Source organism: Eublepharis macularius, chromosome 10, assembly GCF_028583425.1.
Source record: "Eublepharis macularius isolate TG4126 chromosome 10, MPM_Emac_v1.0, whole genome shotgun sequence".
NCBI classification, from domain to species: Eukaryota; Metazoa; Chordata; class Lepidosauria; order Squamata; family Eublepharidae; genus Eublepharis; species Eublepharis macularius.
The window spans coordinates 90896044-90921952 of NC_072799.1; the positions used below are offsets into that span (position 1 = coordinate 90896044).

General features: G+C 44.3%; 1 protein-coding gene across 1 annotated transcript in view; it reads left to right on the top strand.

The window, feature by feature from the left end:
- GABRA4 (gamma-aminobutyric acid type A receptor subunit alpha4) overlaps positions 1 to 25909 on the top strand; it is an 84630-nt gene that overhangs the window by 52226 nt on the left and 6495 nt on the right. The window contains exon 8 of the mRNA XM_054989867.1: positions 1901 to 2138. Within this exon, the coding sequence (XP_054845842.1) occupies positions 1901 to 2138 (238 nt within the window). The remainder of the gene's footprint in view (positions 1 to 1900; positions 2139 to 25909) is intronic.

Sequence of the window (25909 nt, forward strand, 5' to 3'; positions counted from 1 at the left end):
TCCAGCTTTCTCACCTTCTCTCCTCCACTTGGTCAATGGGGTTGTAACTTTGCTTTTACTGGCTGTAGTGTTGGATTTTAGGCTTTTAAATATTTTTTTTCTGTTGGGTTTTATGTTATTGGATCATATCATTAGGTGTTGTCCTTCCCTTCTCCCAGGAATATGCCATGTATATTCCTTGAATAAATACTTTAGTACAGAGGTAGAAGATTTGGTTTTGCCATTTATCTGTTTCACGTCCAGCATTTGCACTGGTGTAACTAGTATCCTTAGATATCATGCCTTGGGTAGGACAGGATTTGGTTTTCTTACTTGCCCATCACACTCCTTTTCATGCCTCTCTCTGCCCACCTTTGACTTGTGGAAAGTTTTATAGGGCACAGTTGCACTGATGTAACGCCCTGGGTTTCTGAAACAACTTGGTTCCCTCCCCCCCCCCCTGCACTGGCACACCATATGTTATCTCCTTCCTACCCTCTCACTGTCCCAAACTGGTTCCTGGCATTATGTTTATGTGTTACCCTCAACTATCAACACTCAGGCTGCATCTGAGATCAGGTGTAACAAAATGAGGTGATAAAGTCCTGAAATGTTAGATTTTATTGTTTCAGTAGACTGTTACTTCAGATTTCCCGTGGGGGCTATGATTCTAAAATACTGACCCACACAGAACGATCTACCTGCCTGAAGAAGACTAGCTCTGGACACTGCCTACTATGCGATCTTTCTGTTTGCTGCATAATTTTCCAAAGGACAGTATTCAAAAATAGGGTCTGTTGTATTGCCGTATTCTCACTACATTCAACTGCACGTGCAGCTTGCTGACAACTGATTGTTAAAGGCTATTGTTGTTTTGCCTGAAAACTTCCTGAACATACTTTGGCATTGAACTTATTTTGTTTCCATCACATCCTTTACCTCTTCCTACATAAGAAAGCAATAGTTTAGTTAAGAATTGTTTAGCTAAAGACGGCTCACACATTCGAAGCTGCCATACAAGCAGCCAGACCGCTGGGCCACCAAGATCTGGATTCTCTGCTCCGACTGGCAGCAGGTACCCGGGATATTGCACGTTGCCTTCTACTTGATCTTTTCAGCTGGAGAGGCTAAAGACTGAACCGGGGATCTTTTGGGCGCAAGGCAGATGCTGCACCATTGAACCACAATCCCGTCCCAGTGACAATCATGCCGTTTTCACAAAGCACCAGTCAGTTGTGTCCTTTAAACCAGGCATCACTAGTTCACTTTGTGAGTAACGGGAACATTCGCAAGGTTTAGCACTCACGTGCCCATTGAGCCATCTGATTTTCTCTTTTTTAAAAGGCCTGCTTTTATAATAGCATACATTAGAGGTTAATATGTACAATAAGGTATCTGAGTGAGTACTTCTCGGCTGCGCATCCGTGAGCACGCTCATCGAGAGTCTGTTAAGAATTATCCATTGAGCATTGTCAAGAATTCAGAATTACTACACTAATCTGCAAGGTCCCTTTAAAATAAAATGTGTACATTTCCAAATTAAGCAATTGTCTTACAGTAGGATATAACCTTTTACGTAATTGCCATATATTGACATAATCTGCTTAATGTGCTGATAAGAAACCGTTCACTTGGAAATACACGGGGTTTTCATTCCTCCATTCAAATGGGGTCTAAATGACCGCAGTGAAACTCTCAAAGAAAATGGGGAGGGATAGTATCGGAACCATTTAAAGCAATTGATCTCTTGCTATAGGAAAATACATAGAGTATAAACTGACATACATTTTACATTGTTCCTTTCTTTTGTACCCTTTTAGGATCTGTGACCCCAAATGCTTAGGAGGATTTAAAAATAAGACTTTATTCTGAATTGCATGAATACAGCAACCAGTTTTGCTTTGTTTCCTTTCTTTTAAAGGAATAACAACAGTTTTGACCATGACAACGCTCAGCATCAGCGCGAGGCATTCCTTACCCAAAGTTTCCTACGCCACCGCCATGGACTGGTTCATCGCGGTGTGTTTCGCCTTTGTGTTTTCTGCCCTGATTGAATTTGCAGCAGTCAACTATTTCACTAACATCCAAACGGAAAAAGCCAAAAGGAAGGCTCTGAAACCCATCCCTGAATTTCCAGCAACTCTCATTCAGAGGGAAAACGGTGCAGAAGAGGCACGCACGGTATTTAGTTCATTTCGCATGCATTACATCTTACTAGTTTAATGGTCGCCAAATGTGTGTGGAAGGATAGTGTTAGACATTGGCTGTAGTGGAAGGGCCGGCTGTGCCTGCCACTGTTTCCTTTCAAAGAGAGGAGGAGTAAAGAGCAGGGGCAAGGCCATGGCATACTTTCAGTGACTGGAGGGGATGGCAGGAGAGCGCAGTCAGGAGGAGCTTACGGAGGGATGTCGCAATGTGAGCATGAGAGACCAATGCAATGGTTAATAGAGGGGAGGGAGTTGAGGGGCATCCATGATGGGACAGAGGGGAGGAGGTTACAGTGAGAGATGCCCACAGCATGAACCAGCGCTTTTACTGAGTCAGTGGAAAGGAAGGGCAATATGACCTAGCGGCTGACTGAGCCCGCAAAAGCAAGAGAAAAGTCAAAGATAAATCCATGGTGGATGGTGACATTGTCAATGGACGTAGAGAGGAATGCATGGGAGGAAGATCAGAATTTCAGCCTTGACCATTCTGAGACTGAGCCAGCAAGGAGACATCCAAATGCAAGCATAACAGGTGATTAGAAATGTGGAACTGGATGTAGAAAGGCAATTCAGGGAAGAGGTAGAACTCCATATTATTGGCGCGTAGGTGGTACTTAAAGCCATGAGTATGGGGTGATGTCATGCAGACATAGTGTGGAGAGAGGAGATAGAAGAGGGCCAAGGACAGACTTCTGGGGGAACCCTCAACAGAGAAAGGAAAAGCTTGGAAACAATGAATGAGAAATGTCAGGTAGGAAGCAAATCTTCTGAGGACAGAGTAATGAAAACCCAAGATGTGAAAGGATTCAAGCAGGAATGAATTGTATCGAAGGCAGCAGAAAATGAGGACAGTATAGAGACTTTGGATTTGGCAGGGTGTTGGTGCTGGCAGTTTTCGGTGGAAGGCAGAACCTACATTGTAGAAGGTCAAGAGAGAAAGTTAACAGTGGGAGTAAGCATTTGCAGCCAAAGATGGAAGGGAACTCAGGTGGGACCTGAAGAGGGAGGTGGGTCCAATGGATGGCTGCTGGGGCATGTGAGATGCAGGGGCATGTTTGAATATCATGGAGAAGGCATCTAAAGAAAAGGACTTGGGAGCTGAAGTAATGAAGAGGAGGAAATAATTGTGGGGGAGATGTTGGCATGTGAAGGGGTTAGGCAAGGTCAATAGGGCACTCCGCTTGGCAAATGAAACAAGAGAAAGAAGAAAGGATTAATTCAGCATAACTGTGAGGAGAGCTGAAACATGAGGTGGAGGAAGAGAGTTCAGAGTAGATCATTTTAATTTTGTTATCAGTTCAGCTATTGAGACTGTTTATTCACAAAATTCTCACGAATGGAAACAGTCCGGGTTAATTGGAAGTTCAAAAATTCCCTTTTAATTTAATGTAGCTTGATTTGCCTAAAGGAAATTGCCTTCCTTTAAACTGTGATTGGAAGCAGATCTCCAGATGAGAAACCTTCCTGTAAGGTGGCACCTCAGACCATTGAGACTGACCCAGAAATAAAACTACGTCATCCAAGCAGAATCGCTCTGCCAAAATTTGCCATTAGCTCTGGCATATTTTGCTGCTGGGGAAGTATTGTTAAATAACCAGTGTATCTTATTTACATTGTTTTGCGGTTTTAGAAGTACTCAGTACCATGTTTACTCAAATGGAAGATGGCCCAGAATGTAAGACAACCCCCCCCCCCCCCGGCAACAAAGAATGCTATACATAAAAGGTTTTTATTACAGTAAATAAGAAACGATTTTTTTTCTTGATGGCAGACGTGGGAGAAAATCCCTAGTCTTTCTTTTGAGTAAATACAGCCTAAAGGGAGCTGCTCTAAAGCTCAGAAATGGGAATTAATTAGGTTTTAGGCATATTTATTAGCACCTGAATAATGCAGCCCACTAGCCCAGGTTGCAGTCCGAGGCAGGGGCAAACTTTAGGATTTGGGTGGAATACCATCTGGCAAGCGCAATGTGTGAACAAGCTGTGATTAAACTCTATTATGTTCAAGTAGAATTCAGGCAGCTGTGTGTCATTTCCTGAAATCAGAATCTAATCCGAGTTAGAAACAGGATGGCATGTGCTTTTATCGGTCGAGGGATCTGAAAAAGCCAGATCTGTTCCTGTGTTTCTATCAGCTTCTGGATATGCAGAAATCAGCAAGGAAAGCTTTTCAGAGAATAGAGAAAGGGATTATCACCGCCAGCAAATCTCTGTACAGGAAACAGTGGCTAAGGCCATCCATTGAAAATCTGGCAACTGTATGCCTACCAAAATAAGATAGTTGAATTGCATGATGCAATTCAGTCTTTGGCTGATGTGAAGAGAGTTAGATCCAACCAGATTTTCTGTTTGTGAAAATAGGTGGAGGGGTCTCCTTTGACCACCAAAAAAGGCTATGCTGGGAATCAAGGAACCTGCATGGATAAGTGCCATGAGGGATGGGGGCTGTAGTAAGGGAGAGAATTCAGTGAGCAATAAAACTGGTTGGATCCAACCTAGATTTTTTATTATGTTCAGTGATCAGGTCAGCATCTGAAATGTACTGGATGGTGTCAGTCAGTATATTGTGGACTGTTGTGTCTTAAGACTGCAGTGGAAAGCCAAAAAAATTTCATACTGTTGGCACTGTGGTATTTTCTTTTGATTTGAGCAAAGGGGAGGTCTTAAGATGATGTTTCTCTGAAGTTCTACTGAAGTTCCCAAATGGTTTGGGAAAAGTGAGAATAATTCTTAGGCTTCTGCCTCAGTCTACATGCAATGTATTCCTCTACTCAACAAACAGGCTAGAAAATTAGGGGCATTTTGTCCTTGTGAGTCAACTAAGCATGTGGCTTGGTGAACCGTCTCTCTGCTGGATTTTGCACAGCTCTTTTGCTGGAAAGGGCAAGCTGTGGTGACCTTCTTGTCTAGGCTAGAAGAAGAGGAATCTGTTGATTTTAGTAGAGTTCTGCATACACTGACCTCTCTGTTCCAGTTTGATCTTGACAGTTACTTGTCAGTGTGAGAGAGCATACAAATTAATTAACAAAAACCAGCCCCTTTATTAAAAGGAATCTCCACATTTGGGAATATGGACCACACACAATTATAAAAAGGGGTCTTGTGGTACTTTCCCGGTTACAACAACTCTGGGGAAAAAAGAGTCTCCCAAGAGTAAACAAGATCAAACCCAATAAAATTTGGATGACATGGGTTTACAGGTGAGTGAGATCTAAACATACTCGTGATGAAGAGCATGATGAGACCTGGGAATTATTTTTTTAAAAAATTCTAGTTGCTTCTGAGATAACTTTTAAGTCTGTAAATACTGCCCGCCCCCATTTTCAGCACACATCTATACATTTCCCATAAAGCATCAACAATTTAAACTTTTAAAAATATTCAGCCAGTGTAATAACTTTTGCTAAACAGGCTCCCAAAACTGTAGTGTTCATACTTGCTTTGTAAGCCAATTTAAACTTTGTAACTTTATTGCATTAAATATATAGAATTTCTCCTAAGTTGCCTTCATGAGCTCTTTCCTTATGGTCATCACAAAACCAATCAGCTTTTCTTGCATTTTTCTGGGTTTCCTTTTAAAAAAAAATTGTCTCCCGGTGCCCATACTAAAGCATCCAAACAACAGGTAACTGAATTGCTTTCTCTGAATTGTTAATTTTTTAAAAAAACTAATCATTTGGCAGCAGCGAGCAAGTAATTGGTTCCTAGAAGCTATAGAATATCATGCAAAATTCATAGGCCCGATTCTTCTATTCAGTCACATGTGATTCACTCCCTGAAAGCAAAACAGATTATGTAGACTTGTAAAAGGGTTCATTTTGCCTGCGGGCACTGTGGGGCTCAAAACTGTATTCTTTTCTGGGGTGAATTCATAAAACTGGCCTACAGTAGTTAATGTTTATTGCCTTTTGAGGGTAATATTTTAAAAAACTAGCTTGGGAGAAAATCAGAGGATCAGTCGTCACACGTGGTAGAGTTGAAGGCCTTTTTACCTATGATGATGTTTCTAGTAAGGCCTGTTAACATTGCCTTCCAACACTCAATTTCTAAATAAATTTTTAAAAAACCTTATTTGCTGTTTGCTGCCTGAATATCTTTGTGTGGTTTGCTCAATCTCTGCTTGTAACACTGCAGCCTAGATTTGTATGAGTTGATCTGTAGGAAATCGGTAGATTGGCTAACAGTCCTGGAGATAAATTTCCTGCCCATATAATGGAGGTCTGATATGTGGAAATGGGCAGCTGAAGTTTTTCATGGCGTGGCGGTAAATACCTTTTACCTGGTAAATAACATCCAGTTAAGCCCTATTAACGGGACAGGAGGTTGACCTAGAAGGAGATTGATTTTGGCCCTTTTGACTCTTGAGTCTCCCCCCCCCCCATCTTTTGTCCCTCCTATCTGTGTTAAAACTGCTCATAATAGTAACAACATTCGATTTAGACACCTCCCTTCAGGACAACTTAACGCCCACTCAGAGCGGTTTACAAAGTGTATTATTATCCCCATAACAACAATCATCCTATGAGGTGAGTGGGGCTGAGAGAGCTCTGAGAGAGCTGTGGCTGCCCCAAGGTCACCCAGCTGGCTTCAAGTAGAGGAGTGGGGAAATCAAACCTGGTTCTTCAGATTAGAGTCCTGCTGGTCTTAACCACTATGTCAAGCTGGCTCTCTTCATATAGAAGAGTATTAAATTGGTGGGATTTCAAACTTTGTTTTGAGATCTCCAAGCAGCACCCAACCATAGGTGAGAGCAGGGCTTTTTTTCTGGGAAAAGAGGTGGTAGAACTCTCTATTATACAATGTGTGCACATGCGCTCCCGGAAATGAGTGATGACGTCACTCCCAGAAGTGACACCGCTTCCTGGAAGTGATGTCTCTTCCCGGAAGTGATGCTACTTCCTGGAACCCAGCACAATGCATTATGATGAGATAAATGTTAGTAAGCTTGGAAAATTACACTATTATGAGAAAGGGTCCCCCCCCCTTTCTGTATCCTCTACAAAAAGTGAAATCTTCCATTCCCTTTCCCAAACATTTCATTTCTTTGGAATCATATTTTAAAATCTGCAAGAAGGAGGGGGCCTCTAAAAATCCAAAACCCATCTCACAAATCTAAATTCTAACAGATTCCCTCTGCCAGTGTAGAAAAAAAAATCCAAAATTCTTTCTCAAAATTCCACAGAGTCTGAAATTCCTAATCTAATGAATATTGAATTTTCAAATTTTCAGGGAGGGTTTTGCTTTACTGGAGCAAATCAAAATTAGATACTCAACTTTAGCCGCATTAGATCTATACTTTGTTTAAAGTGGCTTTTTTTTGTTGCCTGCCAACTCTACCTTACCAATGGCTAAGCCGTTGTGACATTGTGAAATGCTCATAAATATTCCAATGTCCCAGACAAACAATATTCATAAAAGCTTCCTTAACACCCATACGTCCACTGCGATTTCATGGATGTTAATCCGCTGAGGGTGGGGAGAACCATTTGAATTACAGCTATTAAGACATAAGAACACCTATATACTGATGAATATATTGATGAAAGCCTTCTGTGACTTGGACACAGCTATCCATTCCTAGCATAAAACTGGAATAGCCATAACTGATATTTTAACTAATACAAATAACCATAACTGATATATTTAACTAACACAGAACCAGTCTGCATTCAAAAGCTGTGGGAATCATATTTATTTATTTATTTATTTATTTATTCGATTTATGTTCCGCCCTCCCCACACCAGCAGGCTCACGGCGGATTATATCCACGTACAATTAAAACACATTAAATAATTAATACCAGTTAAAACCATAAACATTCCAAATTACACAATTAAAAATACAGATATATATACATATTTGTAGCGACACAGCAACCGACCGACCGACCGACCTTCACCCATCTCCAGAGCATCTTAGTGGGGACTGTGTGTGCTCAATGGAGGTAGTTGCTAGTAGGGAGGGCATATTCTGTGATCTACCGGTCAAGGGGCTCCGCCTAGCACCGCTCATACACCTGGTGGAACAGCTCTGTCTTGCAGGCTCAGCAGAGGGATAACAAATCCTGCCGGGTCCTGGTCTCGTTAGAGCGTTCCAACAGGCTGGGGCCAGGACCAAAAAGGCCCTGGCCGATGCCAGGCGGGCCTCCCTGGGGCCAGGGACCCTTAGCAGATGTTTATCACTAGTGTCATGGGCTGGGCCCGCCCAAGCTGATAGTCCAAGCACTAATACGAAGCTAAAGGAGTGTTCAAGATTCAGAAGCCAGGTCCAGTCCGTAGTCAGAGCACAAGGTAAATGCCAGGGATGTGTCCAGAATCCAAAAGTCAAGGCCAGGCCAGTCCATAGGTCAGAGCTCGAGAGTATCAAGTCAAGATGCAGGCAAAAACAAGATGTAAAGTTGCAGGTAATCAACACGTTGCTTCCACACCTGGCAGTTTCTCCAGACCGGCTTTTAAAGCCAGGCGTGGTTTTCAGCCAGCTGTTGGGGCTCCATCCTGACGCTACTCACCATCGCTGTCCAGCAGCTGGCGTTGGCTCAGGAGACGAGCACTGCACTGTCTTTCCTGCAGTTCCAATCTCTGGCATTGTCTGCAGCCTTCTTTGGGCATGGGTGAACCTGGGCGGGGGGTGGGGGGGTGGAGGCCCTTGGCTGCGCTGCCCTGTAGCCTGGGATGTCCCTGGCTGAGCTTCCCCTGTGGTATTGGGGCCAGAGGGTGCTGGTGCCTCAGCTGCTGGCTGTAAGCTCTGATCAGCCAGCAGCTGTTGCTCCTGATGGCCGGCTTCTGCTGAGTCAGGCCTAGGGCTGGCTACACAGAACTCCTCTTCTCCTGAGGAGACCTGGCTGGCTACATGAGGCTCTTCTCCTCCAGAGAAGACTTTACCCTCACTGAGTCCAGACTGGGCCATGACAACTAGAATGGAGAATCCTCTGGGGTTCATATGGGGAGAGGCAGTCCCGCAGATACGCTGGTCCCAGTCCGCATAGGGCTTTATAAGTTAAGACCAAAATTTTGAACCTGACTTGGTACTCCACTGGTAACCCATGCAGCTGACACAATACCAGCATTATATGCTCACACATCGGTATTCCTGTGATGACCCGCTCCGCCGCATTCTGCACCAGCTGTAACCGCCAGATCAGGTTCAAGGGAAACCCTGCATAGAGTGTGTTACAGTAGTCTAACCTAGAGGTGACCATTGCCTGAACCACTGTAGTCAAGTAACAGGACAAAAGATAAGGGGCAAGTTGCTTGGTCTGTTGGAGGTGGAAAAAAGAGGACCTAGCAACCGCAGAGATCTGGGCCTCTATTGTCAAGGAGGAATCCAAGATCACCTCCAGACTCTTAACTCTCGGAGCCAGTGTGAGCACCGCCTCATCGAGTGCAGGGAGCCGGGGTCCCAGATCCACGTTTCCGCGACTCAAGTTCAGGATCTCTATCTTTGTTTTTTTTTTTTAATAAATTTTTTTATTTTTCATAACTACAAAACACTACACAAGACTATCACAAGGAAAGGGGAGAGGGAAGGGACAAAGGGGGGTGGAAAAAGAAAAGGGGGGGAATGAACTACAAACACTAAACACTACACTTCAATGTTTCCCTTCATACTGTCATAATACAGAAATAGCTCCATAGGATAATGATGGAGTGGTTAATCATACAGAGAATAAACATTTCAAATTCTGATTAAACTTTCCTCCCCCTTCTAGGTCCCGGACGCAGTTCTCTCTGTGCAACTGCTGTTGCGATGCTCTCCTCCCCCCCCCCGGCTCCTCCTTTTCTTCGTTCTTGGTGCAGCAGAGTTCTGGGTTTTTATTCTCAAAATCCTTTAGTTGATCTTCTGATAATATCTTATAGGCCTGATCTTTATATCTGAACCATATTCCTTCCGGGAATAACCATTTGTACTTTATTCCATGGTCCCTCAGAAGAGCTGCAAACTTTTTATATTTAAAACGCCGTTTCCGGACTAGAAATGGAACGTCCTTCAAAATCTTGACTTTCAAACCCATAAAGTCCAAATCCGCATTGTATGAGTTATATAGGATGGTGTCCCGAATCTTTTTAGATGAAAAGTCAATAATGATCTCACGAGGCAACTGTCGCTTTGTTGCATATTTTGAAGAAGCCCGACGGACCTCCAAAATGGCGCTTTTAACCTCTTCTTTAGTCGTCCTCGCGGGTATCGCCAATAGTTCCGAGACCAGATCCCACAGATCCTCATTTTCCTCCTCTTTCACGTTTTGGAGACGCAAAGTTGTCTGCGTTCGTTCCACCTGTAGCCTGATCAGCTGGTTCTCCACCAACTTCAGCTCCTTTTTTGTAGCCTTCACAAGTGACGCACTTTCCAGAGCAGACTTCTCTGCCCCCCCCCGCTGCTTGCTTAATGGTTTTCACTTCGCTTTCAATTAAGCCCACCCTTTGATCAGTTTCGTTCAGCTTGTCAACAAAGGGTTTTATGGCTTCCACCACCGCCCTGCGCACCAACTCTTCGAGCGACTCCCCCTTCTGCAAGGTAGCCGAGATTGACTTACCGAGAGCGGGACTTTGCTTCTTTGCTGCCATTTGGGGGGGGGGGGCGCCAACAAAATTCTGGAACTCAACGAAGGGGAAGAGCGAGTCTTCTTCAGATCAACCTCTCCTTCACAGACGCTTGTAGAACAGAAGGGATTCGCTTGTTTACGGGCTTCCGCCTGTTTCTTTTACTTGCCGTTTCTCGTTGCCCGGCAGCACTCGAGGCGCCGCGCACGTCTGCCGGCCTCCATAGGGACAAACGGGCAATTCCCCCCCCCCCGCATTGATTTCGGGGAGTTCTTCCCGCCGCGTCCCGGACCCTGGCTCCCTCCCTGGGAGTCCTGGGGGCTAATCCTTGCGGATCAGCCGCCCGGTCAGGGTGCCCGGTCGTTTCCTCCCGGACCAGCCGAGAGGAGCGTCCGGCATGGCTGAGAAAACGAAAACGAATCCAGGATCTCTATCTTTGCAGGGATTAACTTCAGTCAACTTTGCCTCAACTATCCAATCATTGCTTCAAAAGCACGCTCCAGGACATCCGGAGCCGATCCAGGCTGGCTGTCCATCAACAGATATAGCTGGGTGTCATCCACATATTGGTGACACCCAAGCCCAAAACCTCACAGCAACTGGGTGAGGGGGAGCATATAGATGTTAAATAATAATGGGGAGAGTATCGCCCCCTGCGGCACACCACATTTTAGCAGCCAGCGGGACGGTACTTTCTCTCCCAGTGCCACCCTCTGTCCCCGACTGTGAAGAAGAGAGACTAGCCACTGTAGTGCCATCCCTTGAATCCCCACATTGGCGAGGTGGTGGGTCAAAAGATTGTAATCGACCGTATCAAACGCTGCTGACAGATCTAATAAAATCAGCAGTGCCAATCCACCTCAATCCAGATGTCTGTGAAGATCGTCCATGAGGGTGACCAGCAATGTCTTGGATGAAAGCTGAAGTGGAAGGGATCTAGGGCTGAATTCTCCTTCAGGAAATTCTGCAATTGTTTTTCCGCTGCCCGCTCAATCACCTTTCCCAGAAATGGGAGGTTCGAGACTGGGCAGTAACTGAGCGGGTCAGCGGGATCTAACGATGGTTTCTTTAAAAGGGGCCTCACCACTGCCTCCTTTAGTGCTCTTTAATGCCATTTGATCAGCACTTCCAATCTTCCCCTGCAGTATTCACAGTAAGCCATTTGGGTTGCCACTGGGGAGAAATGTGGAGTAGAAATGGAATGAATGAATGGCTTCACCATTGACCAAGAACACCTCAGTTTTGTCTAAACTGAGCTTCAGTTTATTGGCCATTGTTCATCCCATTATCTTCTCCAGGCATCTCTTCAGGACTTCCACAGAAGTGAAATTCCTGGACCCCAAATAACTCTTTGTGGAAGTATCCAGCCAGGAAAAAGTAGAACCTCCTCAGCATGACGACCTCGATCCCCACCCCGCCTCCTACTCCACAAAGGTGCCATGGTTGATAGTAGTGAATACCACCTTGAAGCTTACGAGAGCAAGCAGGGATGCACTGCCTCTGTCACTCTCCCATCAACGATAGTCCATCAAGGTGACCAAGACTATTTCCGTCCCCAATGCAGGCCTGAATCTGGACTGAAATGGGTCTAAATAATCCATTTCCTCCAAGACTAGTTGGTAATGTGACCTCTATGCATTCAAGCACCTTATCGAGGACTAGAATATTGGCCACCAAGCGGGAGTTGTTAAGGCCACCTAGAACCAAGGAAGCCTTCTTTAGAAGGGGATTTGTGACCAACTCATTCAAGGCTGTCAGCACCACCCTCACTCTCAAGGAGGCATTTTTCGTCTCCTAGAACTACTGCCCAACTCAGCTTGCACCCAAGAGGGGCAAGAGTTGAGGCTAGACATTTATTCATTTGATTATTAAATGTATTTATTTAGTTATTTACTTCCTTATTAACCCACTCTTCCCCCAACAGGGACTCAGAATGGTTTACAACATTCTCCTCTCTTCCATTGTATCCCCACAACAACCTTGTGAGGTAAGATGGACTGAGTGTGTGTGCCTGACCCAAGGTCACCCAGCGAATTTCCATGGTAGGGTGGGGGTTGGAACCCGGCTCTCTCAGATCCTAGTCCAACACCCACTCCACTCCACTGGCTCTCATTGAGAGCCTGCACTCTTTAAGCAGCTTGGCCACTTCATCAGGCCTCCCCAAAAGATAATCATCCATGCAACTGTGACCAGTCTGTGCCATGATATTTATTAATGTTATTTAGTTACTGATTGATTTTACTTGCAGTTCAAGGCAGCCTACAACAGGAGATTAAAAACATTTTAAGGCCAAAATATCCTGCCAATTCTTCCTTCTCTCCCCACCTTAAAAGCTGCCTGCCCTTCAAATCCTTTCAAAAGCCCTGGCAAGCAGACAGGCCCAAGGTGGGGGCTCCATTCACCTCTTCAGGGAGCCCGTTGCACAGAACAGTGGCCGCAGTGGAAGAGACCTGATCTCTGTCAGGATCTAATCTGTTGTAGGGTTCCTTGGCCAGAGTTACGCCATGTTTAATCTGTAGTTGCTAGCTTTTTCTCCCTCCAGGTCCAGGTGTTATTTTGACCGCGCTTTCCATGGGAGAGAATACTCTTATCTATTTCTACAGCCAGAGACCTTGACGGGCCGAGCCTTCCCACAGCCAAGTTCCCATCGTCCTGAAAGATGGGGGCGGGGGGGAGGATGGGAGTGAAGAGTTTGATGTACCACCAGTTTCGTTTTTTTCTCTCATTCTCAACAATGTACGTGTTCAGCAAAGATCCTTTCTAGGCCTTGGAATATGGATACTTGTGTCAGAGCCTAGTCTTTCAATAAACCTTTTGAAACCAAGAAACTGTGCTTCTTTCAGAAGGGGTAGACAAACTCTAGATAACAGGGATTCCATAGTCTGACAATCTCTTGTCAATGCCAGCTGGGCCACCCTAAGAGGCAGGAACACCAGCTGATGGTTACCTGAAGACCATGCTTTTAACATAACAACAACATTCTATTTACATCCCGCCCTTCAGGACAACGTAACACCAACTCAGAGCGGTTTACAAAGTGTGTTATTACTGTCCTCACAACAATCACCCTGTGAAGTGGGTGGGGCTGAGAGAGCTCTGAGAGAGCTGGGACTGCCCCAAGGTCACCCAGCTGGCTTCAAGCGGAGGAGTGGGGATTCAAACCCAGCTCTCTAGATTAGAGTCCTGCCGCTCTTAACCACTACACCAAAGTGGCTCTCTTCATACAGAAGAGTATTAAATCAGTGGGATTTCAAACTTTGTTCTGGGGTCTCCAAGCAGTGCTGAACCATAGGTGAGAGGATTGGATACATTTCCTTGGAGTGAGACTGAGGTTTTCTGGGGTCCAGTCTAGCTATATCATTTCAGAAATAAAATAGAAAATGTTATTCATGTGACTATATATAAGGGATGGGATGTGACAGGATGTGTGTCTGTGTTGGAGTGGGGAGGTCTGTGTTAAAGATTTTTATGGGGCCCAGAGATATTGTGCATGGGGCCTAACTGTGGGTTTTTCAGTAATTGCTCAGAGTGAAGTTCAGCAGTGGCCGACAAGGTTCTCTGAAAGGTGCTCAGCTTTGCCAATCTTCCCCTGCAGTGTTCACGGTGTTGATGAAGATGAAGAATAATGAATCAAAAGACCCACAACAGTAAGGACTAGCAACTTAACATAAAGTCTGTAAAGTACAGCACATGCTTATGGTGTAAGTTACTAACCACTTTTATGAACAATATTAATCACAAAGGCCGCTAGCCTGTTCCTTTTCAATATAAAATGAACACAAGGATTGCACAAACAGAAAGTCCACACTCCCCTATGGGGAAGACGTCCCAAAATTGTCTCTTAATGAAATGAGTCACTCCTTTTAACTTAATCACTGTGGTCAAATGATGAACACATTCCAATGACCAACCCCCAGTCGGGAGATTCCACAAGGAGGACGCCAACCCTGCAGGGAGGACGGAAAGCCACCGTGCGCTCAACAGGGCGCAAGCTGAACTCCTGTTTCGTATCTTCTTTATCAAGAGCGCTATATACTGGTGGTTGTGCGGTTCCACAAAGCTGCACTCTCTCCTCTAGCTCCGAAATGGATATCAATCAACCAGTATATAGCGTTCTTGATAAAGAAGATACAAAACAGGAGTTGCTAGTCCTTACTGTTGTGGGTCTTTTGATTCATTATCTCTGTTACCACACAGTGTTCCCCTCTGTATGTGTTCACAGTGTTGGGCTGTTCTGCTCTCAATATAGAACCGCAGTTTAAGTGTTTTAGAAAACAAGACTGGGAAAGAAAATGCCTCTGCCTGAGATGTTGTAGGATTGCTTCCCTTCACAGTCAGTCAGATCATGTAATCGCCGGACTCAGTAAAAGATAGCTTCTTATGCTCACTTGAAATTTACTGGTGGTGATTCTTAAGTTTTTTTCACAGTGCAGTTTTATACAGAGATAAACCTTTCTAAGTCCATTGACTTCAATGGTGTAGCTCTGGTAAGGATAGTTTTGGGTGGGTGGATGTGTTGGTCTGCAGTAGAACGGCAGGATTTGAGTCCAGTGGCACCTCCGAGACCAAAGAGATTTTCAGCGTTTAAGCTTTCAAAAGCCAGAGATGCCTTGTGTCTGAAGAAGGGGGCTCTAATTCTTGAAAGCTTAGACTCTGAAAATCTTGCTTGTCTCTTAAGATTCCACGGGACTCTGCTTAGGATGGCATTATTATAATTGTTCAATGGGAAATGTGAGGAGTATGTGCTTTCTTTAGACATTGGCTTTGGTAAATAATAAAAATAAGGCACTAACTAAAGGTGCTTAATTAGCTGTCAATTTCACTAGTAAATATAAGAATTTTGTCAGATCCGCACCCGGGCATAGCTGCACCTGTTGGCCTGCCACCTGCTGAGTGCCCTTGGGCGTTGTCTCCACCTAGCCCTGCCTGGGCCATTGTTGTGCTGGATGCCCTAGCACTGCACATGGGCTGCCTGTAAGTGGCCTTGCCCTGCCCCAGTTGTGACGCAGCTGCTTGGGCTGCCTTAGCGCCTGTCAAGGGCTTCTGTGAGGCCTCCTGTAGGCTTAGCGCAGACTTCTGGACAACAGCTGGAGGGGGGGGGTATAACTCACCCTCTCGTCAACTCCTCTGCCTTGCCTGCCTACTGCCTCCTCTCCAACTCCCTTCCACACTGAATATCCACTTTCACTCTCACGCTTATACACTCCCACCCCCTTCTCCCCTCCCCCCCTCTCATTGCTCCTAACTGTGCACCCTCCCCATGGGTGGACTTCCCTTATATCCCTTCAACCATTCCCGGCTCCACCTGCCAGCCATGCCCCCAGCCCTCTAACCATGGCCCTGGCTGTCCTAGGCAGCCCCACCTGTGGTTGCTTTGCTCCCAGCCTCACCTGGTCCTTGCTAATCCCTTCTAGCCTGCCTGCAGGTTAGGGCATGGCCCTGTTCTGCCTTTGCTGCCTTTTCTGCACTGCCGGTAAGGTTGCTGGCTGGCTTGCTGCTGGCTGTCCCTGCTTCCTGTGCCTTCTCCCTCTGGTCTGGTCCCCTCCTGCCTGTCTTCACTCTCCCTGCCTGGGCTCCCAGTCTCCCACCAGAGGGTGAGGCTAGCTGGCTTCCACCTGCCCCATCTGACCCTCTGAAGCTTGGGTGCTTCTTTCTCCACCTCTGTTGCTGGTACATTCTGGACCTGGGTGCCCATCGGGGCGGCTGGGTAGCTATCTCCCAGCTGCCTCCTGTCCCCTCCTCCCAGTAAGTCTGGGGGCTGAGCCTCAGACCCCAGACAAATTTCCTGATATTTCTCTCTTAAAATCTAAAGAACTACTGGTAAATGTGAACACCTAGTAAATGTTTGCAGCATGAATATATAAAACAAGAGGGGACCCAACACAAGAGAGCTAGATTTGTGTAGTGGTTAAGAGCAACAGGAGAGCCCGGTTTGATTTCCCACTCCTCTGCTTGAAGCCAGCTGGGTGACCTTGGGTCAGTCACAGCTTCTAGGAGCTCTCTCACCCCACCCACCTCACAGGGTGATTCTCATGAGGACAATAATAACATATTTTGTAAACTGCTCTGAGTGGGTGTTAAGTTGTCCTGAAGGGTGGTATATAAATCAAATGTTATTATTAATATTATTATAATTCAAAGGGGTGGTGTTTTTCTCTACATACTATTACATATCTATCGCCTCTTTTTCACAGTCTCAGTCTTCCCCTCCCTCCGCCCCTTCACTCACACACAAACCATTCCACTCTGAGCGTCTCATCTTCCCAGCAACAGAGAGAAGCATTTGGAAGCTCCAGCCTGCGGAGGGTAGCCAATCTTTCTAGCTCTTAAGAAACATCTTCACAGTTTGTGGCCCATCAAACTGAATGCCTTTGAATGCTCTAGGCATGCCTAGTAGCTCTCCAAGGGCTCAACAAGCCTTCTAGTTATTTTCTAGCTGTGAGGAACTGCAAAAAGTCAAGCACCACACAAGCCATAATATGTGATGGGTTAACAAATTGCACAGGCCGGCTGTCGCAGAAGAAATGGTTTAAGCTCTACTTCCTGTCACAATCCAGAGAGGCTTATAAAGTACACAGTGACCTAGTAATGCATTGCTAAGGCAGGAGAGAAGAGAATATTGGAGCACTGTTATGGCAGAAACAGAATCAGACCTAACAGAACAGGGAATTTGGGGCGCGGGTAAACCATGTGCATTCTTCCCAGGTTTTTGAAGAGATTTCACAACCTACCCTCTTGCTGCTTAGAGATGCTCCCCTAGATAATCAGGGAAGAAAATGAGCTAGTCTGAATTCATGTATTGGAAGATGTTTAATTTGAGGTACAGGCTGACTCGCAGAAGGTTTGTTTGAAGCTGACCTAGTTTCTAAACTGTGTTCACCAGAGGTCCACGACAAGAGTTAAAGAAGTCGCTAATAAAGATTAGGAGAGGACCTGAAAAGGAAAGAGTTTACGGTGCCCCCAATTCACAACGAAACTTCCATTATTTAAAAAAAGCTGTACATTTTTTTAAAAATAGAATTTATTAGTATGTGGAGAACAGAATCACGATTGTCATTAAAATCCCTCTAATGACTTAACCAGAAGTTACAAGAGATAGGTAGCAACCATCAGCCTTGCATCTTTCACACCTGTTTCCCTACTAACATCTAGTAAAAGAACCATGCGTTGTGAGGTCATCACATTCACCATTTCCTTGTCTCTGTGCCAATTTATTGTCAGTCTCCTATACTGTAGGCAGTACAGAAACATGATGGTGTCACGTTACATTTTCTAGACAAAATGAGAGAAACTGGGTGGGTGGGGGGAGTGTGGATCATTGATCATCCCATCCTCCATGATGTTTTGATAGGCCTTACAGTCTCTGAGCCTTGGGCAATTTTATCCACTTGTTTCGTATGTATGTCAAGCAGCTATATTACATTGGGTGCAGTCTAGTCACAATGAACCCATTCAATGCAATAGAGAAGAGAATTTAGTATGTGTTTTACGCTTAAGTTTCTTAAATAAGACCTAGAATAAAAGAGAGGCCCCGCTGGACCAAACCAGTGGGTCTGTGTAGTCCTGCGTCCTGTTTCACATAGTGGCCAGGGTCATGAAGATCTTTATAGGTGATAGTCGATATCTTGAATTGAGCTTGGTAACGGATAGGTAGCCAATGGAGTGACTGTAGAATGGGAGTAATATTCATGGTCCTCTAAGCTCCCGATAATAGCTGAGCTGCAGTGTTTTTCTCCAATTGGAGTCTCCTGATTAACTTAAAGAGGAGACCTATGTACAGTGCATTACAGTAGTCAACTCTTGATGTTACTATATCATGGAACCGGGTGGTCAGATCAGCTGTGTTGAGGTAGGGGGACATCTTCCAGGCTAGACTGAATTCATGGGGAAATTTTTTTTGCAATGGCCTTAACTTGCTTTTCTAGCTGGATCCAGTATAGCCCCTAAACTCTTAACTGAGTGCACTCTTATCGCACGTGGAGAGTAGAATGTTCTTCAAGATCCCTTGCCTTCCCAATGACCACAATTTCAGCCTTGTCTGGATTCAGTTTCAATTTGTTTGCTTTGGGCCATTTGACTACAGTTGTTGGGCAGCAACCCAAGATCTATACTGCATCCTGTAGTAATTTGGATAGTGAGATATTTATTTATTTATTTGTGTTATTTATAGTATGTCTTTCTCACTGAGACTCAAGGCAGATTACACAGTGTGAGATTAGTATATCCAGTATCAAGAACATTTCCATAAACAATGCTATAGGGTAAATAGATACAAGTTTACATAGATGCAGCATTAGCAGGAATCCAATAAAACATAGTGGTAAAGTCTATGGTCCCTAACTCATTAGCGAAGCATCTGAGACTCCTTCCCTACAATAGAGCCCTCCTACCTGAGTAAAAAGCCTTTGTGAATAATTCAGTTTGGCATCATTTGCAGGAAGCCAGGAGAGTGGGGGCTCTCCTGGCCTCCTCAGGCAGGCTGTTTCACAGGGTGGGGGCCACCACAGAGAAAGCCCGTGCTGTTGATTTTGCATATGTGCAGGGTGAAATCTGCAGAGACCCTGTTCAGATGTGCGAAGCTGCCGCAGGATGTCATCCAGTTCCATAGCTACGAATGAGTTCTCCTGAAGGCTTTACGTAGAGGTCGAATAACATGGGGGATAAGATTGCTCCCTGGGGAAACCCCACAAGATAGTTCCCACTCTGCAGACAGCTGAGACACCTTCCCCCGACCACTCAAACACCCACTACTTAAAAAACCATCCCTAGACAAAAATGATGTGGCCAATTATCTTCCAGTCTCTTCTGGGCAAAGAGATTAAGAGAGCAGTAGCTGGCCAACTCCAGATTTTCTTGGATGACTTCGGTTCTTTGGACCCATTTCAGTTGGGATTCAGGCCAGGCTATGGGACGGAGACTGCTCTGGGGTTGTTAATTGATGATCTCCACCTGAATGTAGAATGTTCCTCCTCCTGGATCTAGCTGCAGCCTTCGATACAGTAGGCCATGCCACCTTGATGCGCCTATAGGCAGAAGAGGGTATCAAGGGATGTCCCTTAGATGGGTTTAAATCATTTCTCATGGAATGGATTCAAAGGGTATTTATGAAAGACCTCAAGGATTCATTTATATGGTCTTTACATGATTTTAAGAGCCAAGATGACCAAGGATCCAGTGCACAGGTAGTGGCCTTCACAGGTGCCAGAATCCGGTCGATTTCCATTGTTTTAACTGGTTCAATGTGGTCCATACATGAACCAGATGGTGTATTAAGCATTTCTTCCACTCTACCTGTATTACAGCTGGTATCCTAATTAGAGTGTATCCATGCTATTTTTTTCAGCGAAAAACTTTACAAAGGCATCACAGCTAATTGTCTGTTCTTGAGACTGCAATGGCTCAAATTTAGGAGTTAGAAGAGGAGTTACAAGATACCTTGAATAACTGGGATGGTCCTAAACTAGCAGATGCGATGCTTGCAGAGAAATAATGTTTCTTTGCTGCTCTCATTGCTGCTTCATAGGCCTTCAAGTGGGCTCTGTAGCATGACTTTTCCACCGGTGCCTTTCTAGACATCTCCCAGGCTTTAGGTCACCAGCTTCATGGCTTCTGTGTCAAGAGAGGAAGAGGTCGGTGAGCGACAAAGTTGTCAATAGCTTCGAGGAGCTTCACATTTGATGCTTCTACAGCACCTTCAATACAGCATGCATTTAGGGTCCTAAGTTCCCCCAGGACATTTTAAAATCTAGAAGGATCCACGAGCCTTTGTGGGCCAACCATTTGGTGTGTGTGTGTGTGTTGAGGTCATATTCACTGTTCCCTTCAGACCATGGTTCAAGCCATATCTCCAGTTCTGATACAGGATCAGTGCAAAATATTAAGTCCAAGGTGTGGCCTCTTTCATGTATAGGGCCTGTCACTATTTGAGAGAAGCCCAGGGCTTCCAGGGAAGCTATACATTCCAATTCAGCAGCTTCCCCTTGGATTTTGTTTTTGAGAGGTTTCTGTTGAACTACGGTGACCTTTAAGTCCTTGATGGAATGTCCTGGTAGATTGAAGTGTTCTCCCACTGGTTTCTGGATGTTGCCATTTTTAAAGTCAAGCTGGGATTGAATGTAATACATAAATAATACCTGGACCTTTCTTTTCCTGTCCAAAAAATGTGGCCTGTTGCACCCTAGCTCATAATGGTCTGGCTCTGAGACTAGCTTTCTCCATGATATTCTGGCTTTCCATATGCAAGGAAGGTGTTTTATTTTTTAACACATGGGCATTTTCAGATATGCATGTTGGAACTGACTGAGCCACATACAATTTATTCTGCACATCTGAGCTGCATATAAAACTTCCTAATAATGGTTGGTATGTCTAATCTCTATCGGTATATAAATAAAACATGCTGTATGTCTTTTGCTAGTTTCCTTTGTTGCATAATTACATGACTCACGTTTGTCATTTCAGTGATGCTGATTAATATGCCAGCAAACCAGTTGCTGAAAATCTCAGCTTTTTGCTAGTGTGCACAGATCCAGCTCATGCTAAATTTGCAGTCCAGCTTCACTGAAGTGCAAAATTGGCTTGCTTGTCATAAACTGGTAAAACATGCAAAACAGTCTAATACTTCCTTTTCTAGCTCAAGTGCAGGATTATGGAAGCTCAAAGGACCCCCCCTCCCCCAATTTGCACTGCAGATGAACAGCTGTTTCTATCAGGCAAACCTTGTTAAAAATTGAATAGCTGGGATTGACTCACACTGTAGCAGCACTTTTGTGTGATGGCAAACAATAGCACCAGAAAATGTAGTTGGGGATAGGGTGGAAACAGTCTATGAGCCGTTTTTTGTGACAGTAGCGCCTCCCCCTACCCCCCCCCCCCAGTCTCATCAAGATGAATTTTGTACCATATGATAAGTCACATAATCTTACTAAATAGAACTGCTGTAACATTTAACAATAGATTAGACAGATTTACAACAAATTATGCCCACGGCAGACTCTGTTGCATTGCACGCAGTCGATTTCATGTGCTTCCAGTTAGAAAGAGATGGCCGTGGCATTAATTACAAAATTTATACATGCCTGCGAGGATGATCGCCTGATTTATCCCACCTCTGTGTTCCCCAAAGACGTTTCGTTTCTACAACTGAGCTTATGAAAAGAGTGACAAATTGAGAAGTAAAAGCCGTGTCACTTCTGGGTGTCAAAAACCATCTCTTTCAATGATGCCATAGCAATATTGAGAACATTGCAACTGTCATTTGGAACATGGGAGGACTAAATGCTTTTTTGGGGAAAGGATTTCAGAAGTCAGCTGTGTTTCACAATACAATTTGCTGCCTACTTGAAATACAGGGCAGATGGGTAAAGCGTCAGTGGACTGCCATAGCAGAGAACGTCTCTGAGAAAAATTAGGCTGTCTTTGATGGACTAGAATGTTTGAGATTTCATTTCAATTAGAGCATGTTTTCACTTCTACAGATTTCATCTCAGTTTTAGTGGGGGTGGGATATTAAAATACATTCAGTGAATCAAAAAAAGGCCAGGAGTACCACACCAGTAAACGCCAATACAGTAAATAAATAAAACTAATCTTTTAGGCAAACGTACTACAGCCCGTGGCGCAGTACTGCAGCCCAAGCTCTGCTCAGGACCTGAGTTCGATCCTGGCGGAAGCAGAGTTCAGGTAGTCGGCTCAAGGTTGACTCAGCCTTCCATCCTTCCGAGGTTGGTAAAATGAGTACCCGGTTTCCTGGGGGTAAAGTGTAGATGACTGGGGAAGGCAATGGCAAACCACCTCATAACAAAAAGTCTACCAAGAAAACGTCGTGATGCAATGTCCCCCCCGTGGGTCAGTAATGACTCGGTGCTTGCACAGGGGACTACTTTTACCTTCACCTACTAGAAAAGAAGCCTCTTCTCCCCCGTTATTCTCTTCCACTGGTATCGTGTTCCATTCACACCGTGCATCCTGAATGGATGTAGAGATAACTTCGGCCATCAAAGGACCATGAGCAGCAGTTATTCCTGTGCACAGATTGGTATGATATGTTTATGGTAAACTGCTATTATTCTAGCTTTTTGATGTCTCTTCAGATGTAGCCAATTATTTTCAGAAACCACTAGCTGTATTTTATTCCCCAAATTTTTAAATTATTTTTCACATTAAGAATTACCAGTGGCACAATATTTGTGTCCAGTAGCACCTTAAAGACCAACTCGATTTCCAGGGTATGAGCTTTCATGAGTCAGAGCTTCTCACATCAGATACAAGGAGGGGCATAATAGATTTGCTACCATTTTTTCTTTCTGTGTTTTTGAAGTATTTGATGCTAGAAGTCCCAATGACTTTCTCTGTGCATTTGAAGAGTTGGATCACTTTACACTTAAGGAATCCTATGTGTGTTATGTGCTGTCAAATCGCCTCTGACCTATGAATGAAAAGACCTCCACAATGTCCTATCATTAACAGACTTGCTCAGAGCCTGCAAACTGGAGGACGTGGCTTCTTTTATTGAGTCAAGCCATCCCATTTTAGGTCGTCCTCTCTTCCTACTGCTTTCCACTTTTCCTAGCATTATTAACTTTTCCAGAGAATCTTGTCTTTTCATGATCTGGCAAAGTATGATAGCCTCAGTTTAGACATTTTAACTTCTAGGGAGAATTCAGGCTTGATTTAGTCTAGTACCCACTTATTTGTCTTTTTGGCCTTCCATGGTATCCACAAAACTCTCCTCCAGCAAATGAATCAAATGAATCATTTTTCTTCCTGTCAGCTTTCTTCACTGTCCATCTTTCACATCCATACATAGTAATGGGGAATACCATAGTTTGGATTATCTTGATCTTGGTTCCCAGAGAGACATCTTTATCTTTAAGGATCTTGTCTAGCTCCCTCACAGCTGCTCTTCCAAGGGGATTCCTAGTTATTAATTATTATTCTAACAGCCTTTGTCAGAAACCAACAGTAGTATGTACATGCTATAAAGACGTGTGTCTTTTCGGTCTTTGTGCATGTTACACTGGATCCTTGCCTTGCTCCTTCAGGTTAAAGAAGATCACATGTATAACCTCTGTCACACTGTTAAGTGATTCTGCACACGTTGGATAATGCACTTCCAATCCTCTTTATACATCATTTGGAACATTTTTTTGTGTGGGGAACAAAAAATCCACCTCAAACGATTGATAAAGTGCATTGAACGTGCATCATCCAACGTGTGCAGAATCAGCCTTTATGTTGTACATACATTAGAGGATCCCATTATTCAGCACTATCAAACTAAAATTCTGGTAAGAACAAATACAATGGGATAGTTCAAATGTCAAACAAAGACTGGGAGACTCGGATTCAGATTCCAAATCAGCCATGAAATCCTATGCAATTCTATGCAAACTTCCTCCAGTTTAAGCCTGTTGAAATTACCTTTAAATATCAATTATCTTATTAATTGTTTTAGAGACTCCTGGAACCATGAGATGATGTCACTTCTGGGAAGCGATGTCACTTCTAGGAAGCAACGTCACTTCCCGAAAGTCACATCATCGCATGGTCCCGGAAGTGCGCATGTGCTTTGCGCGTGCACATCTGGTACCAGTGAGTTCCACCACCTCTTTTCCCAGAAAAAAAGCCCTGATTAGTATATGTTTGACGAAACAGAGGACAAACAGGCATATATCAGTTAGAAAAGACAATTAAAGACAATTAGCCCATTGAGTGCCATCTGACCTGGGGGTCCTGTTTTCAGCACTATATCTTCTTTCATTTTGGGTTGTCTCATCATAGGGTTTTCAAGGAAAGAGATAAGCAGAAGTGGTTTACCATTGCCTTCTTCTGCGTGGTACTAACCAGAGTTAGCTGAAGTGTCACCGAGGTTATCTGTGAACGATCCTCCTCCAGTGTCACCTTCCACTATTGCTGCGGCCCAGTAGCTAGCCTTCAGGCATTCCTTTGCTCTCATCACCATTGGATTGGTCAATTCTCTTCTGCTGATGTGGCTCTTGATTCCTGAAGGGGTCGATGCATCTTAGTCTGGTGTCTCAGCTTTTTTCAGGGTGGCCCCTGCCATACTTTGGGGGGTTCATTGTTGGGCTGCAGGCCTGATCTCCTGTGCCCTGTTTTAGGAGTGATATTGAAGGCCTATGTATTAAACCTGCCCGGGAAAGTTATGTTTTAGAGAAGCTGTGAGAAGGAATGTTATCAGCAAGAAGGTTATCAGTGTTACCAGGGAGACGTGGCCAGTTGGCTGAAGAAGATCAGGAGGCCTAGTCAAAACAACAACTTTGTTTACTTTCACTTTACCTTCTTTTGCTAATTAGATGGGAAATTAGAACTTAGCTTAGAGCATAACTAAGGAGGGGAGGAGAATGGGTTGGGCTTGAAGAGTTTAATGCTTAGCAGGGGGAGGGGACAGTTATTCGTGTCAATGAAATGTCTTTTGTACTGTACTCTTAGATTACCATTAAATCTTTAACTCATGGATCCTTGGATTCGTGCAGTGAAGTTACTTGAGATCTAAGTTGGCAGTCTCTGACAGCTTTGACCATTCCACCATTCCTTTCCTTTCAAGCTCCTTTGATCCACTGATCTTGAGCAGTGGATATGGAGTTTTCATTTCTTTAATAAAAATGTGGAGGAGAGATACTTGGCCAAAGCCAGCGTGATCCTTGGGTCTGTATCCACTAGCAAACAAGGGACTATATTGTCTTTTGATACAATAGGGGGTAGTTTATTTAAGATAGGAGTAATCTACAGTTCACAATAAGAATTATAATGAAGGCATTCCAGTATTATATGGGGCAAAAAAATCAACCTTTTCCATGTCACATTTGCAAAGTCTATCTGCATAGGGTATATTACGGTATCTCCCATGTAAAACTTCTGAGGGAACAGCATTCAGATGTGCGAGCATAAATTCTCTACAATAGCGAGGAACTGTTAAGATTTTAATGTAGACTGGGATTGTTGGAGATGGAAAAATACCCAAAGAACTGGGTTGAGCATACTCTCTGAGCTAGAGTAATCTAGATCTTTTATTTGTTTATTGATGGTTGATAATGATTCACTCTTCCCAGGTCTCAGTATATCATCTTTTACTAACCCGAGGCTGAATAGTTTCTTATCGATTTATTGGATCAAGCGGGAGTAGTATTGGTCTTGATTTAGCTCCACCTTGAGTGACTCTTC